General features: G+C 40.8%; 1 protein-coding gene across 3 annotated transcripts in view; it reads right to left on the minus strand.

Moving 5' to 3' along the window:
• LOC123784713 (S-adenosyl-L-methionine-dependent tRNA 4-demethylwyosine synthase TYW1) overlaps window positions 1-12773 on the minus strand; it is a 210644-nt gene that overhangs the window by 174183 nt on the left and 23688 nt on the right. For all 3 annotated transcript variants that reach the window (XM_087868361.1, XM_087868364.1, XM_045786138.2), the window contains 2 exons: window positions 5253-5370; window positions 798-850 (listed from right to left, as the gene is read on the minus strand). In XM_087868361.1, coding sequence (XP_087724487.1) covers window positions 798-850; window positions 5253-5370 — 171 coding nt within the window. The remainder of the gene's footprint in view (window positions 1-797; window positions 851-5252; window positions 5371-12773) is intronic.

The following is a 12773-nucleotide window of genomic DNA, read 5'->3' on the forward strand; positions in this document are numbered from 1 at the left end:
CTCACTAGAATGGCTAAAATTAAAAAGCCTTTCAATACCACAGGATGGTAAGAAAATGTTCCAACGGGAACTTTCAGAAATTGCCAATGCAAGTATAAAATGGTACAGCCACACTGAAAATAGACTGAGAGTTTCTTACAAAGGTGAAACATACACCTACCCTATGACCTAGCAAGTCCCACTTTAGGATGTATCCAAAGGGAACTGAAACATACATTCCTAACAAAGCGTGGTGTAAGAAGGTTCACAGCAGTTTTATTCCTAATAGCTAAAAACTGATAGCAACCCACTGCCTTTCGACAGATTAAAAACTGTGGTACGTTCACATTACTGAATAGTACTCAGCAATAAAAATGAATAAATTACTGATATGTACTACAATATGGATGAATTTCAGAAACATTATGTTGAGTTTAAGAATCCACTTGCAAAAAAACACACGTAATGATTCCATTCATATGAAATTCTAGAACACGCAAAACAGAACTAGTGACAGCAAGTAGAACAACTGTTTTCTGGCTGTGACAGAGGGGCTACAGCTGGAAATGGCCACAAGTGAACTTAGCAGGATGAGGAAAACGGCTAATATATATCATACTTTGGGTGGTGGAAAAGGGTTTGTTTTTTGAGTTTTTTTTTTTTTACATCCATTAATATATGCTGAACTCATTTAATAAATTCATTCAAAATCATTACATTGTAAATTATTCTTTAAAATGGTAAAATTCACTGGCAGCATATCAGAGCCATACAAAAGTTGCATAAAACAGAAGTAACATTTAAATAAAAATAAATACCTTTGTCCATCTGCAAAGCTTCACCCCAGAGTGGCTCCCAATCAACTGATAACCTGAACAGAAAAACAAAACACAAAACTGAATTGATTCAAAGCCTCATATTAAAAGGTGATTAAAAAACTGTAACAAAATCATTTTTCTTTCCTTAAATAATGGTAGGCAACAACCCAGTGAAAGAAAACATTATAAGTTTAATTCACCAGGATGATAAAACACCTTAAAATGTATATGCATCTAATAACATGGACTAAAAATACATAAGGAAACAATAGGCTGATCCAAAATCATAGAAAAAAAACTTTTTTTTAAAACATTTTATTTATTTATTTGACAGAGATAGAGACAGCCAGCGAGAGAGGGAACACAAGCAGGGGGAGTGGGAGAGGAAGAAGCAGGCTCCCAGCAGAGGAGCCTGATGTGGGGCTCGATCCCATAACGCCGGGATCACGCCCTGAGCCGAAGGCAGATGCTTAACGACTGCGCCACCCAGGCGCCCCCATAGAAAAAAAATTTTTAACATTTTTCAGTATCAGATCCCACAGACAAAAACTCAGTAGAGCTCTAAGATCTAAACAACACAGTAAAGGTGACGAAGAACACAGAGCACTACACTCAACAACTACAGAACGCACAGGCTTTTGGAGGACCCAGGGAAACTTTGTAAACAAAACCAAAACAAAAACAAATGCTGGGCCGTAAAGCAAAAGCAAGTAACAATATACTTCAAACAAACAACTGGGGAACCCTCATCGGTAATCTTTGAAAAAAGATGAAGAATCAGATGGGCAACAGGAGATTAAAATAAAGAAATACTGCCCCAAGAAGTGAAAAATAAAATTCTAGGAACCATAACCTAACATGAATTCTCAGCACCACTCCATCACCTAGCACTTAAAATGCGTGAGCCACAGAAGACATGAAAAGCCTGGAAAAGCCATGCCAAAGTAATCACATTTCCTTTTTTAATAAACTAGAAGAGCAAACAAGTAGAACATTCTGATTTCAGAAAGCATTTAATAAAGTTTCTCGCGAGGCTTCAAGTCATAAGCCACAATTAGGAGTCTCTTGTACAGAAAGACTCTTGACTTGCAGACAAATGAGGCAAATGGAGAAATATAGTCTGGATGACGGCATGAGTCGATCCGTGGCTGGTTGAACATCTGTATTCACAGGGTGACGATTAATGGAACAATGTCAGTTTGGATTACAAGTCTCTAGTGGCAATTTTACAGGGCTCTGTCTTTTATCCTCTTCCACATTTATGTAAACAAAGCACCACTTATCTATTTGAAGAGGGAACTGAGTCCCAACTGAGTAATCTCAGATGCAGAATACGCATTTAAAAGATTCCCAGAGAAAATTCTATCTCTTCTTTTGGATTCCTACATTATATGCTGTTCATACCCTGTCGTAGAAATGACACTCTATCATATTAGTTCTTTATGTCCTTCTTTTCCAAGATACATAGGGTTTTACACAGTTTTGCATTTAGGCGGGTATGAAGAAAACTGCAAAGTACAGCATGGATAGACTTGTGGCTGACCACAATGCCAAGATAAGCCAAAAGCAGGCAGCTGCTAAAAATCATAGCGCACAACTTTGTTCTAACCAAGATTAAGTAACAGAGGATTTACTCTCCCACCTGAAATGCCAAAAATGGGACAAAATATAGGAACCAACAGTTTCCAAGGCGTGAAACATCAGGCAACAAGGGACAGTAATCTCAGGGAGATGGAAACACGCAGGGTGAGCCCTACCACTACCAGAGCTTACCGCCTTGAAAGCTTCTAGGCCATGCAGCAGGGAGAGGCAACCCAAGAACAGCCCAGTATTCTGAGTTCAGGACATGGAAGCAAGAGTCCGGGGAGCCCACGTGGCTACAGAGTTTGCAGAACTGAGTACGAGAGAGTCGAGAGCTACGCAGAGATTAAACTCAAGAATCTACAGAGGAGTCCCAGAAATATCTGAGTACTGCTTCGTGCGTATGTGAGAGAAAAATTCACCAAGAATGAGAAAGAACCACCTGAAAGGCCAGAGGTATGCCTGGTGCTCACGGCCGGCTGGGAACTGTGCCTGCTCGTACCACTTTAGATTCCAAGCAAGGAGCAGAGTACACAGAAGTGTTCTGCTCCAATAGTCAGAAGCAATTAGCCATATAGTGAGTAAGCTCTGGTCTCACTTCCCAAGTCAAAAACGCCAGATTAAAAGGCTCGAACTGTTTCCAAGTTACTGCTCTTCACCCTAGAGCAAAGCTTAAGAATGTTTATAGGAGGGACGTCTGGGTGGCGCAGTCGTTAAGCGTCTGCCTTCGGCTCAGGGTGTGATCCCAGCGTTGTGAGATGGAGCCCCACATCAGGCTCCTCCACTAGGAGCCTGCTTCTTCCTCTCCCACTCCCCCTGCTTGTGTTCCCTCTCTCGCTGGCTGTCTCTCTCTCTCTGTCAAATAAATAAATAAATAAAATCTTTAAAAAAAAAAAACAGTTGTAACTATAATTCGTAGGCTCAAAAAGTAGAAACATGGAGACTATAAAAAGACCCAACCTCAACTTCTACAGATGAAAACTATAAACACCTAAGCTGAAAAACACACCGGATAGAATTAATGGAAGATTAGACACGAGAGAAGAAAAGGTTACTAAATCATACCTGAAGACATAGCAACAGAAGCTACGCAGAAATGAAAAGGAGAACAGAAAAAAGAATTTTAAATAATGAAAAAAACATCAGTGAGCTGTGGGACAGATTTGCGGAACGGAAGTCCCCAAGGAAGAGGAGAGAGAGGCAGTGACAGAAAAATATCTGAAGAAATAACAGCCAAAATTTGTCCAAATTTGATTAAAACTATAAATCCACAGCACCAGGAAGTTCAACAAATCCTAAGTAAAAGCAACATGAAGAAAACTACGTTGAAACACATTATAACTAAACTGCTCAGAATCAGTAATTAAGAGAAGATCTTAAAGGTAGCCAGGGGCTACAAACATTCCATTCAAAGGAACAAATGGAAGATGAGAACACAAGCCTCATCAGAAGCGACGGCAGCAAGTAGACCGTGGAACACCTCTGGAGCGCCAAGAGAAAAAAAACATGTCAATTGACAACTCCACATCCATCAACCAATATCCTTCAAAAATGAAGGCGAAATAAAGCCTCTTTCAGATACACAAAAGCTGAAATAATTCATCACCAAATATCCCACACTACACGAAATGCCAGACGAAGCCCTTCAGGCAGAAGGAAACGGCTGCCAGAGAGAACACAGATCTGTGCAAAGGAATGAAAAGCACCAAAAGTGGTACCTACCTGAGTCGATTATGCAAGATTGTTACTAATTATTTAAATCTTAAATAGATAATTGACTAGTCAAACCAAAATAGTAACAGTGTATCACAGGTTTATAACACATGTAAAAGTAAAACATTGCTTAGAGGGTGGCAAGGGGAAAACAGGGCTACTACTGAAGCTTCTTCTAGGTACATGAAGTGGTCTGTCATCTCCAAGATACACTGTGATATGATACGGAGATACAGCGTAAAACCCCGGACAACCACTAAATAACAACACAGTGCTGTAACTAAAGAGCCAACAAGGATGTAAATCTGAATCATAAAGAAATAATCAAAAGAAGGCAGAAAAGAGGAAAAAAGGAAATCAAAGAACACATGAGACAAGTAGAAAACAAACAGCTAGATGAAAGATTTAAACCTATCATAAAATCACTCTAGATCCTAAATAGTCGGAACATCCTTATGAAAAAGCAGATTACGTATACATTAGATATTATACACACACACAAATACATATACATAACTGAATATTCCTGTCTGTCTCCTCTAACAGGCTGACGGCTCCTTGAAGGAGACATGAATCTTATGTTTCTCTGCGTTGCCAGAACTATCACATAAAAGGTTCTCGATAAATACAGAAAGACGGGAGGGAAGGAAGGAAGTCAGTCTACTGACTCCCTATTGACCACTCTTTCTTCTACAGGAAATCAATACTATTATTTGATCTCAAGTTATAGCCTCCTTAATAAGTGATGACCACAAAACCGCAGATATACTTGGACAGAAAACATTTCTAATTGATTCCAGCCTAATATCAACATGAGCTTTTCTCTGCATTTAATAATTTCGCCTTAATAAACAATGATTCGTAAAGAAGCCCGTGACGGCATTTGCCATCTGCATACCTGAGCCACACTGACGCTAACATCCCAATAAACCAAGCAGAGGGGAAATGTGCCGGCCCAGCAGCCAACACACAAGTGATCCACAGGAACAAGAGGGGGCTCCCTCGACAGCAACACGTGACACAGCTGCTGGGCTAACCACAGAAGGACCTCCTAAACCTTCTTTCCTCTTGGCAATCCCTATCTCAGGCTTCCTCACTTAGGTGTTCAATTAGGAGGCTTAAGAGGGTAGTACTGTGACCTCACTTCCGAAGGATTTGCACCTTGTTTAGTGAGGGCTTCCCGGAGAGCAGGGGTTATCATAGCTCTTCTTTCACTGGCTTCATTCTTCACCGTGTTCCTGACCAAACTCCTCTTCTCCTCCTGTTGCTCCTTTTCTCTCTATATGAAAATTAAAAGAACAGAAGTCAGAACTGGCCGTGTGCACGGAGAGTAACAGCACACCACTCACGAACAGAGAGCGTGGATGACGGCGTGCATCACGGACCCTGGCCCACAACCCAGTCTCCTCCAAAGTGATCATGTTCCCAGTCAGACAATGATCGAAGAACTGCCAGTCTTATTTTTCGTTTTCGTTTCCAAAAAAGTAAGCACATACTCACACACATACACCCATAAAATGTGAATCAACAATCCACTTATCTAGATGTCAATTATTTTTAGCAATCTGAGTACAGACAGCTGCCGAAATTCATCAAGTTATTTCCCTGAATTTCAATTTCCTCACCTGAAAAAGGAGGAAAGTAGCATCTGGGGAGCAGGGATGTGTTAAGATTAAAAGAAATAAATCACCAGGCACTATGCCTGATATATAACGGAGTTCAATAAAATGTAAGACTGCTGGTTATTATATCTGCAAAGCCCCAAAACAAGTCAAAATAGCGCTCTCAGCTTCTCAGACAGCCATTTGCTCGGAGACCAAATTACTCCTCCACCTGCCGCCCCGATGGCTCCTTCTAGAAGATCCTGTGGGGAAAATGTGTCTTCAGTGAAAAAAAGAAATCTGAAGGATAATATAAGACTGATTGTGTTTCCTTTTGACTCTGGCTCCTAGAAAATTCAGCGGTACACTGATGATTGTGTCAAGCCTCACATCATGCTTGTCTTGGATTCTCCGTAAGTGGCTTTCATACTGCATGATGACCTTCACCCTTCATACTCATTTCTTCCTCTCTTTTTAAATCTTACCAAATATATATTTTTTTAAGTTATCTCCATGTCTTTCTGCAAGGTGGCAGGATGCTAATCACTAATTCCGAGACAACACACAATGTCTGTGTTACACTTCAGAGAGACACTCAGCAGATCTTACTAAGACCTACAGAAATTCAGCATAATTCACCTTGGCGACGGCCCCATCACCAAGCCCATTTTCGGTGCCTAGTTTCTAGTGAATCAGTAAGCAAACTTACAGTAATATCCTTTCTACCTAAAAAGTGAAAACACCTCACAGATCACAGGAGGACTGAAATCTGCAGCCAACTAATACAAAAGGGAGGATGGTCCATGTTTGAAGCTGGACAGCTGGTAACGAGGATTCACTGTATCATTCTGTCTACTTTTGTGAACGTCTGAAGTTCTCTAGACAAAAAATGTAGAATAGATTATAAAATTTTTTTAGAAAGAAACAGGTAAGCCAAAGAACTCTGGAGTTAACTTCTCTACCTTTTCTGTTACTTCAAGGATTTGCTCCAAAATTGGAAGTCAGTGAAAAAGTACTTTAGAGACTCAAAGGTATCAAATGAGAAACAATAAACCCACAGTTAGTTCTATCTGTCCGAAAGTCAGCATTCCTCGTTACTAAATATAATCAAAACGCAAAGCTAATGAACAATTTTGCTTCTGTTAACACAGTTCTCAACCACACATTTTCAGATAGAGCTGAAAAAATTTATAAACGAATGATTTGTTCTCATCCATTATAAAAGTAATCAGTTTAATGCTGAGTATTTTATTTAAACAATTTATAAGTTTCAGTTACTCTTTTAAGATATTTAAAAATAGGGGCACCTGGGTGGCTCAGTTCGTTCAGCGTCTGACTCCTGATTTCGGCTCAGGTCATGATCTCAGGGTTGTGGGATCAAGTCCCGCTCTGGGCTCAGCACTAAGCGTGAAGCCCACTTGGGATTCTCCCTCCCTCCCCCTCTCCCCCTCCCCTCTCCGCAACCCCCCGCCCCGTGCTCCCTCTTGCCCCCTCTCTCAAAAAAATAAAAATACAAATAAATACAATATTTAAAAATAAAAGAATCCTTTGGCTTTTTTTAAGTCTATTTAAGATCTAAAAGCAAAGATGTGGGCTTAAAAAGGAAGTCTGTGGTGGAATAAGATGAATTGACCTTGACCTTGACAGTGTTTAAATGCCTCTGGGGTAATTCCACAGGTTACTGGAACTCCCTACTAATCGCGCAAGAACGGCCTAGAGGTAGCAGTATCTGCTCTCAAACACCTGTCACCACAAAACATCACCAGCGTATCTGCTTACCCCAAGGGCCACATAAATCCAAACTGGACTCAGAGCTCCAGAGGCACCCTCTTGTGGTTAAAAAACCAAACTCTGAGCCCTATGAAGTGAATACTCCTACAAAGGATGGCCATGGAACATCAACCATGTCCCATTACTAGAGAAGTTATCTATGATAAAATGTGAGTATAGCTGCTCCATTTCAACCATCTAGATATAAAATTTATATGGGAAAGTGATCAGAGGCCATGATGAAAAGTCTTGAGTGTTCAGGACAAACATTTATCCTTTGTCTCTAGGGCAGTTTAGTCCCCTACTTTCCATATGCAGCAGTTACTTTATTTCTGAAAAGAAAGGCAGTGGTTCATAACACTCCCCAAGGAAGTGCAAAGCACCATTCAAATTCAAATTCTAATCCCCTGGGTGCAGACACTATTCACTGTTTGCCCAGAATACAATAATATAACAAACATATATATGTATAGCTGTTACGCAGCCTAAGCAAAAATAAGTGAAAATGCCACAACTGGTCGACCTTGATTCCGCCCTCCCCCTTATGCCCCATTGGACAGTAAGTGACCGAGTTCTAAAGCTTTAATTCCCACAGATTGCCTCACTCCATCCATAATGCCACTGCTGTGCACACCAGCCCTGGTTTCTCCGAAGGACAGGACAGCTGCAAAAGCTAGCCTAACTATCTCCTGGTCTCCAAAGTGTAATTCCACCCCTTCCCAGCTCCCAATCCCATCACACCTGCCCAGAAAGAAAATGCACGTCCCCTCCAAGGCGCTGCTTCCCAACGCAAAAAGGAAAGCTGATTATAAGCTAACTTCCCAGGCATTTAGGAAAATGACTATAAATAAGTGAAAAGTCCTTTAAAAATAGGGCTATATTAATCTTACATAATCATGGAAGCAAAAGTGGTACTAATTTTCTTTAAAAAAAAGATATTAAACAATATCATCTAATTCATTTTCATACCATCATCCCAGAAACCACAGTACCGTCCCAATTATCACCTAGGAAATAAACAAGGCAAAAAAAGTCATCCGTTAAAAGATCTGAAGGTAAAATTCCACCTAGCCAGGTGCTAAACAGGTTTTGCCACAAATAAGCTTTTCATTACCAAAGCACACAGACATCTCTTCTGGGAAAAAGAATCTTCCTGATTGTTGAAATCTGTTTATTTTATTGACCCTTAGTTTATCATCCAGTGATTCCCTTCCTTATCAAGTCATGTAGAAAACAGTCACCAGGTTCCCCCGAGAGGTCATTTTTCTATACAGTCAGCTTGCCCAAGCCTGGAGCCTTGCTGGCAGAGGGTGGACATTCAGGAAATGTTTGGCCGAATAAATGAATGTCTCAGAACTTCCAGAAAGCTATTCCTAGCTCTAGAAAAGCAGATCTCACTTCTCTCGGTAACTGATTCTAGATCTGGCAACTGTCAATATCAGAAACTCTCCTTCGAGTACTGAAACTAAAACTCCTTCTGCTGCAATTTAACCCCGCTTCTGCAGGTTCCTATTTCTTTAAGAAAGGATCCTCTATACACCACTTACTTGTCACAGCTCAGTTTTTAAATGACAAGGTTTCAATGGAATGCAAAGTTCTTCTGCTTACTAGGTTTTAAGGATGCTTTCTGGACTTCCTGAAAAGCACTTGGACCAGATGTGTCAAATGGTTTTCCTCTGACCCAGTGATTCTACTGTGGATAACCTGACTTAAGAAAATAATTTCAGGACATGAGAGACTATGGACTATGAGAAACAAACTGAGGGCTACAGAGGGGAGGGGGATGGGGGAATGGGATAGGCCGGTGATGGGTAGTAAGGAGGGCACATATTGCATGGTGCACTGGGTGTTATACACAACTAATGAATCATCGAGCCTTACATCGAAAACCGGGGATGTACTGTATGGTGACTAACATAATATAATAAAAAATCATTATAAAAAAAAAAGAAAAGAAAAGAAAATAATTTCAGGGATGCCTGGGTGGCTCGGTCGGTTAAGCACCTGCCTTCAGCTCAGATCATGATCCCAGGGGTCTGGGATCGAGTCCCGCATCAGGCTCCTTGCTCAGCGGGGAGCCTGCTTCTCCCCCTGCCTCTGCTGCTCCCCCTGCTTGCGTGCTTGATCTCTCTCTCTCTCCCTTTGACAAATAAATAAAATCTTTAAAAAAAAAAAAGAAAGAAAGAAAGAAAGAAAGAAAGAAAGAAAGAAAGAAAGAAAGAAAGAAAGAAATTCCAGAACTCACTATAATAGCGCTCCTGGCTAAGACAGGATGGTTTAAAGGCAGTGTCTTGGGGTTGAAGGAATATGTCACCTGTGTTTCTGGGTGAATTAAATATCCAAAGCCTTAAAAAATAATAATACAAGAAGAACAGCTTCATGTTATTCCACTGCAGTACTATGCAACTTTATAATCAGAACTGGACACACTGAGATCCCTTCGTAAATTGAAATGCTTGTCTGGTGAGTAATTACCAAGCATTCGCCATTTATTTCCGAAACTAATGATACTGATATCGCTGTTTGTCTGCTTAACCGGAACATGCTGTGGGGAGTATTTAACAACATTTATTTACTGCAGGAAAAAAGGAACATTCTGCTCTATGTTTATAAATCACAATCATGAGAAAAACAAAAAATAAAAACTAAACAACCTAAGAACTGTCAGGCTCTGGCTGACTCCTTGCACCCTATCCAAACTCTTCAGATTCTCTTCTGAAAACCATTTCTCCCCTGGAGGGTGAAACAAAAAGATGGAGTCCAGGCTTGACCCCACCACCTACTAGCCTGCCAGACATCTGACTTTGGACAAACTGCTTTACTTCTCTAAACCTGCTTCATACCCTGTAAAATGGTAAAACGGAGACAATAATAATATGGATATCAGGGTCAATGTGAGGACTGAATGAGATAATCCGACATGTACTCTGATTTCTCCTAATATCCTGAATCTGTGCAGGAATTACCCTCTTTCCCAACACCCCTAACCCATCCATCCTATTCGAGCAAACCACATTGCTTCCCGATGCCTGTAGGTTAAAGGTCACACGCCCGTGACAGAGAATGAAAAGGCCTCCAGTATCTTGCCCCTGCCTTCCTTCCCTATTTCACTCCACACTTCCCCACCCCCACTTGAAACTCTAGATACACCAAACTGTTTAAGAGTTCTCCAAACTGGGGCGCCTGGGTGGCGCAGTCGTTAAGCGTCTGCCTTCGGCTCAGGGTGTGATCCCGGCGTTCTGGGATCGAGCCCCACATCAGGCTCCTTCCTAGGAGCCTGCTTCTTCCTCTCCCACTCCCCCTGCTTGTGTTCCCTCTCTCGCTGGCTGTCTCTGTTGAATAAATAAAAATCTTTAAAAAAAAAAAAAAAAGTTCCCCAAACACGCCATGCTCCCTGGCACACCACCCCTCTGCTTCTGCATCTGTCTTCCTCACCTTCCAACATTTCCCACGTTGGCTCTCTCGTTCCTGACATCACTTCCACCCCTCGAATACTCTTCAGCCCTAGAATTACTATCTTGAATCTCACTACAGAGGGAGGGAGACCGAACACCGTGGTGGTATACCAGTTGGACCAAACCCATCCCGTTTGAAAACATCTTCTTCCACGATAATAATTCAGAGCTACCAAGTACACACTACGTGGCAGGCAACAAAATAAAGTGGGTACGTGAATGAACACTTCTTCACAACTTTATAAGCAGTTACTTTTATTATCTTCCACTTCAGAGATGAGAAAACAAAAGGACAGAAAGTAAAATAACTCTCCCACAGACACACAGGGTGAGACAGTGTGACTCCATGAAAATCAGGGAGCATAACTCAAAAAGAGGTCATACAATAGGAGTACTTTGGCCCAACACTCATAAGTCCTGGCGCCTCCTCTACAGTAACGACTCAGGCAACTTAGTGCAGTGCCTGCCAGGAATCGGGCAGAACTAGTACCTCAGGAGTATGTATGAACGGACCCCAAAGACAATGCCAAAAAATACCTGGAAAAGAAAAGCCAGGCAGTAGTACCATCCATCACTGAGTTTAGCATATTACGTCCAATATAAAATGAAAATACGAGACATACTTGGAAACCCTGCCATAAGCTAAAAGAAAGAAAAACAAAAACTGGTGGCTTATTTTCATGTCATACTGAAGTTGGAGAAATATTTATTTTTGCCCCAAATCTAATGATTTCAGGAGAAACTTTTTATGAGAAATCTAAAATACCATAAATCATAAAGCAACTGCTTGAAGTTCATAAAATCCAAAATCATTTCATTTCAAAAAATAATTTACAGAGCTGCCCAAAATTTTCATTTGTTCTCTCCAATGCCCTCTAGTGGACAGAAGATGAAAAGCAAAGAAAAAATGAATCCACAAATTATTCCAAACTCTTACAGGACACTTGGAATTTGCTGAAATTAGAGCTTAAGTGTTCTCAATAAACACACACAAACACATACACACACATACACACACACGAAGTAACTACGTGAAGTGATGTATTTGTTAATTTGACTGTGGTAATCATTTCACAACGTATACATATCAACATATAATATACCTTAAAAAAAATCAGTGTACAACATAAACATACAATTATCAATCATACCTCAATAAAGCTGGACAAAAAATTACTCCAAACTCTTCACTCACTACAAATAAAGTTTAAATATCTTCTCTTAACCGTATGGAAAAATCCAGAAATCTATCTAAATCAGCTATTTCTTGCACTGAAATCTATCCTGTTTTAAGACAGTTCTGCCACTGAAAAATTCCTCGGATTCTTCATTAAGAGTCATAAAATTATACATTTTGCTTTGACCCAGGGTATCAATGTGGGGAAAATACAACCTAAGAAATATTAATACATTTTTAAAAGTAAAAAAGGTCTCAGAGCAGTGCTAATTGTAACAGCAGAAAACCTGAAACAGACTGGCTGGCCAGCTGTAGGAAAATGTACAAACCGGCTTAAAATGTCTCAGCAAACTTACGTCTCCTTGCGACGTGTGTCAGGTTGAGATTATGACGCATCGTCACGTACGTGTGCTCCTCTGACTCACACCTGTGAGGAAGGCAGAGGGCACGGCCCCTGTTCCTCAGACAAGGGGATTAAGGCTGGGAGGGTTAAGCTGTGCCCTCAGATCACTGAGTTACACACTGGCTAGGCCAAGCCCTGAACCCACACTCCACACACTTGTCATTCTTAATAGCTCCTCTGCCAGGGCTTCTGAAATACAAAGCTATGGAAAATGACAGAAACAACACCAACACATGCACGTATTTAGAAATAAGTAACAAAAATGCTGCAACAGGA

The sequence above is a fragment of the Ursus americanus genome, chromosome 2, assembly GCF_024610735.1.
Source record: "Ursus americanus isolate L20-20 chromosome 2, mUrsAme1.1.p, whole genome shotgun sequence".
NCBI lineage: Eukaryota > Metazoa > Chordata > Mammalia > Carnivora > Ursidae > Ursus > Ursus americanus.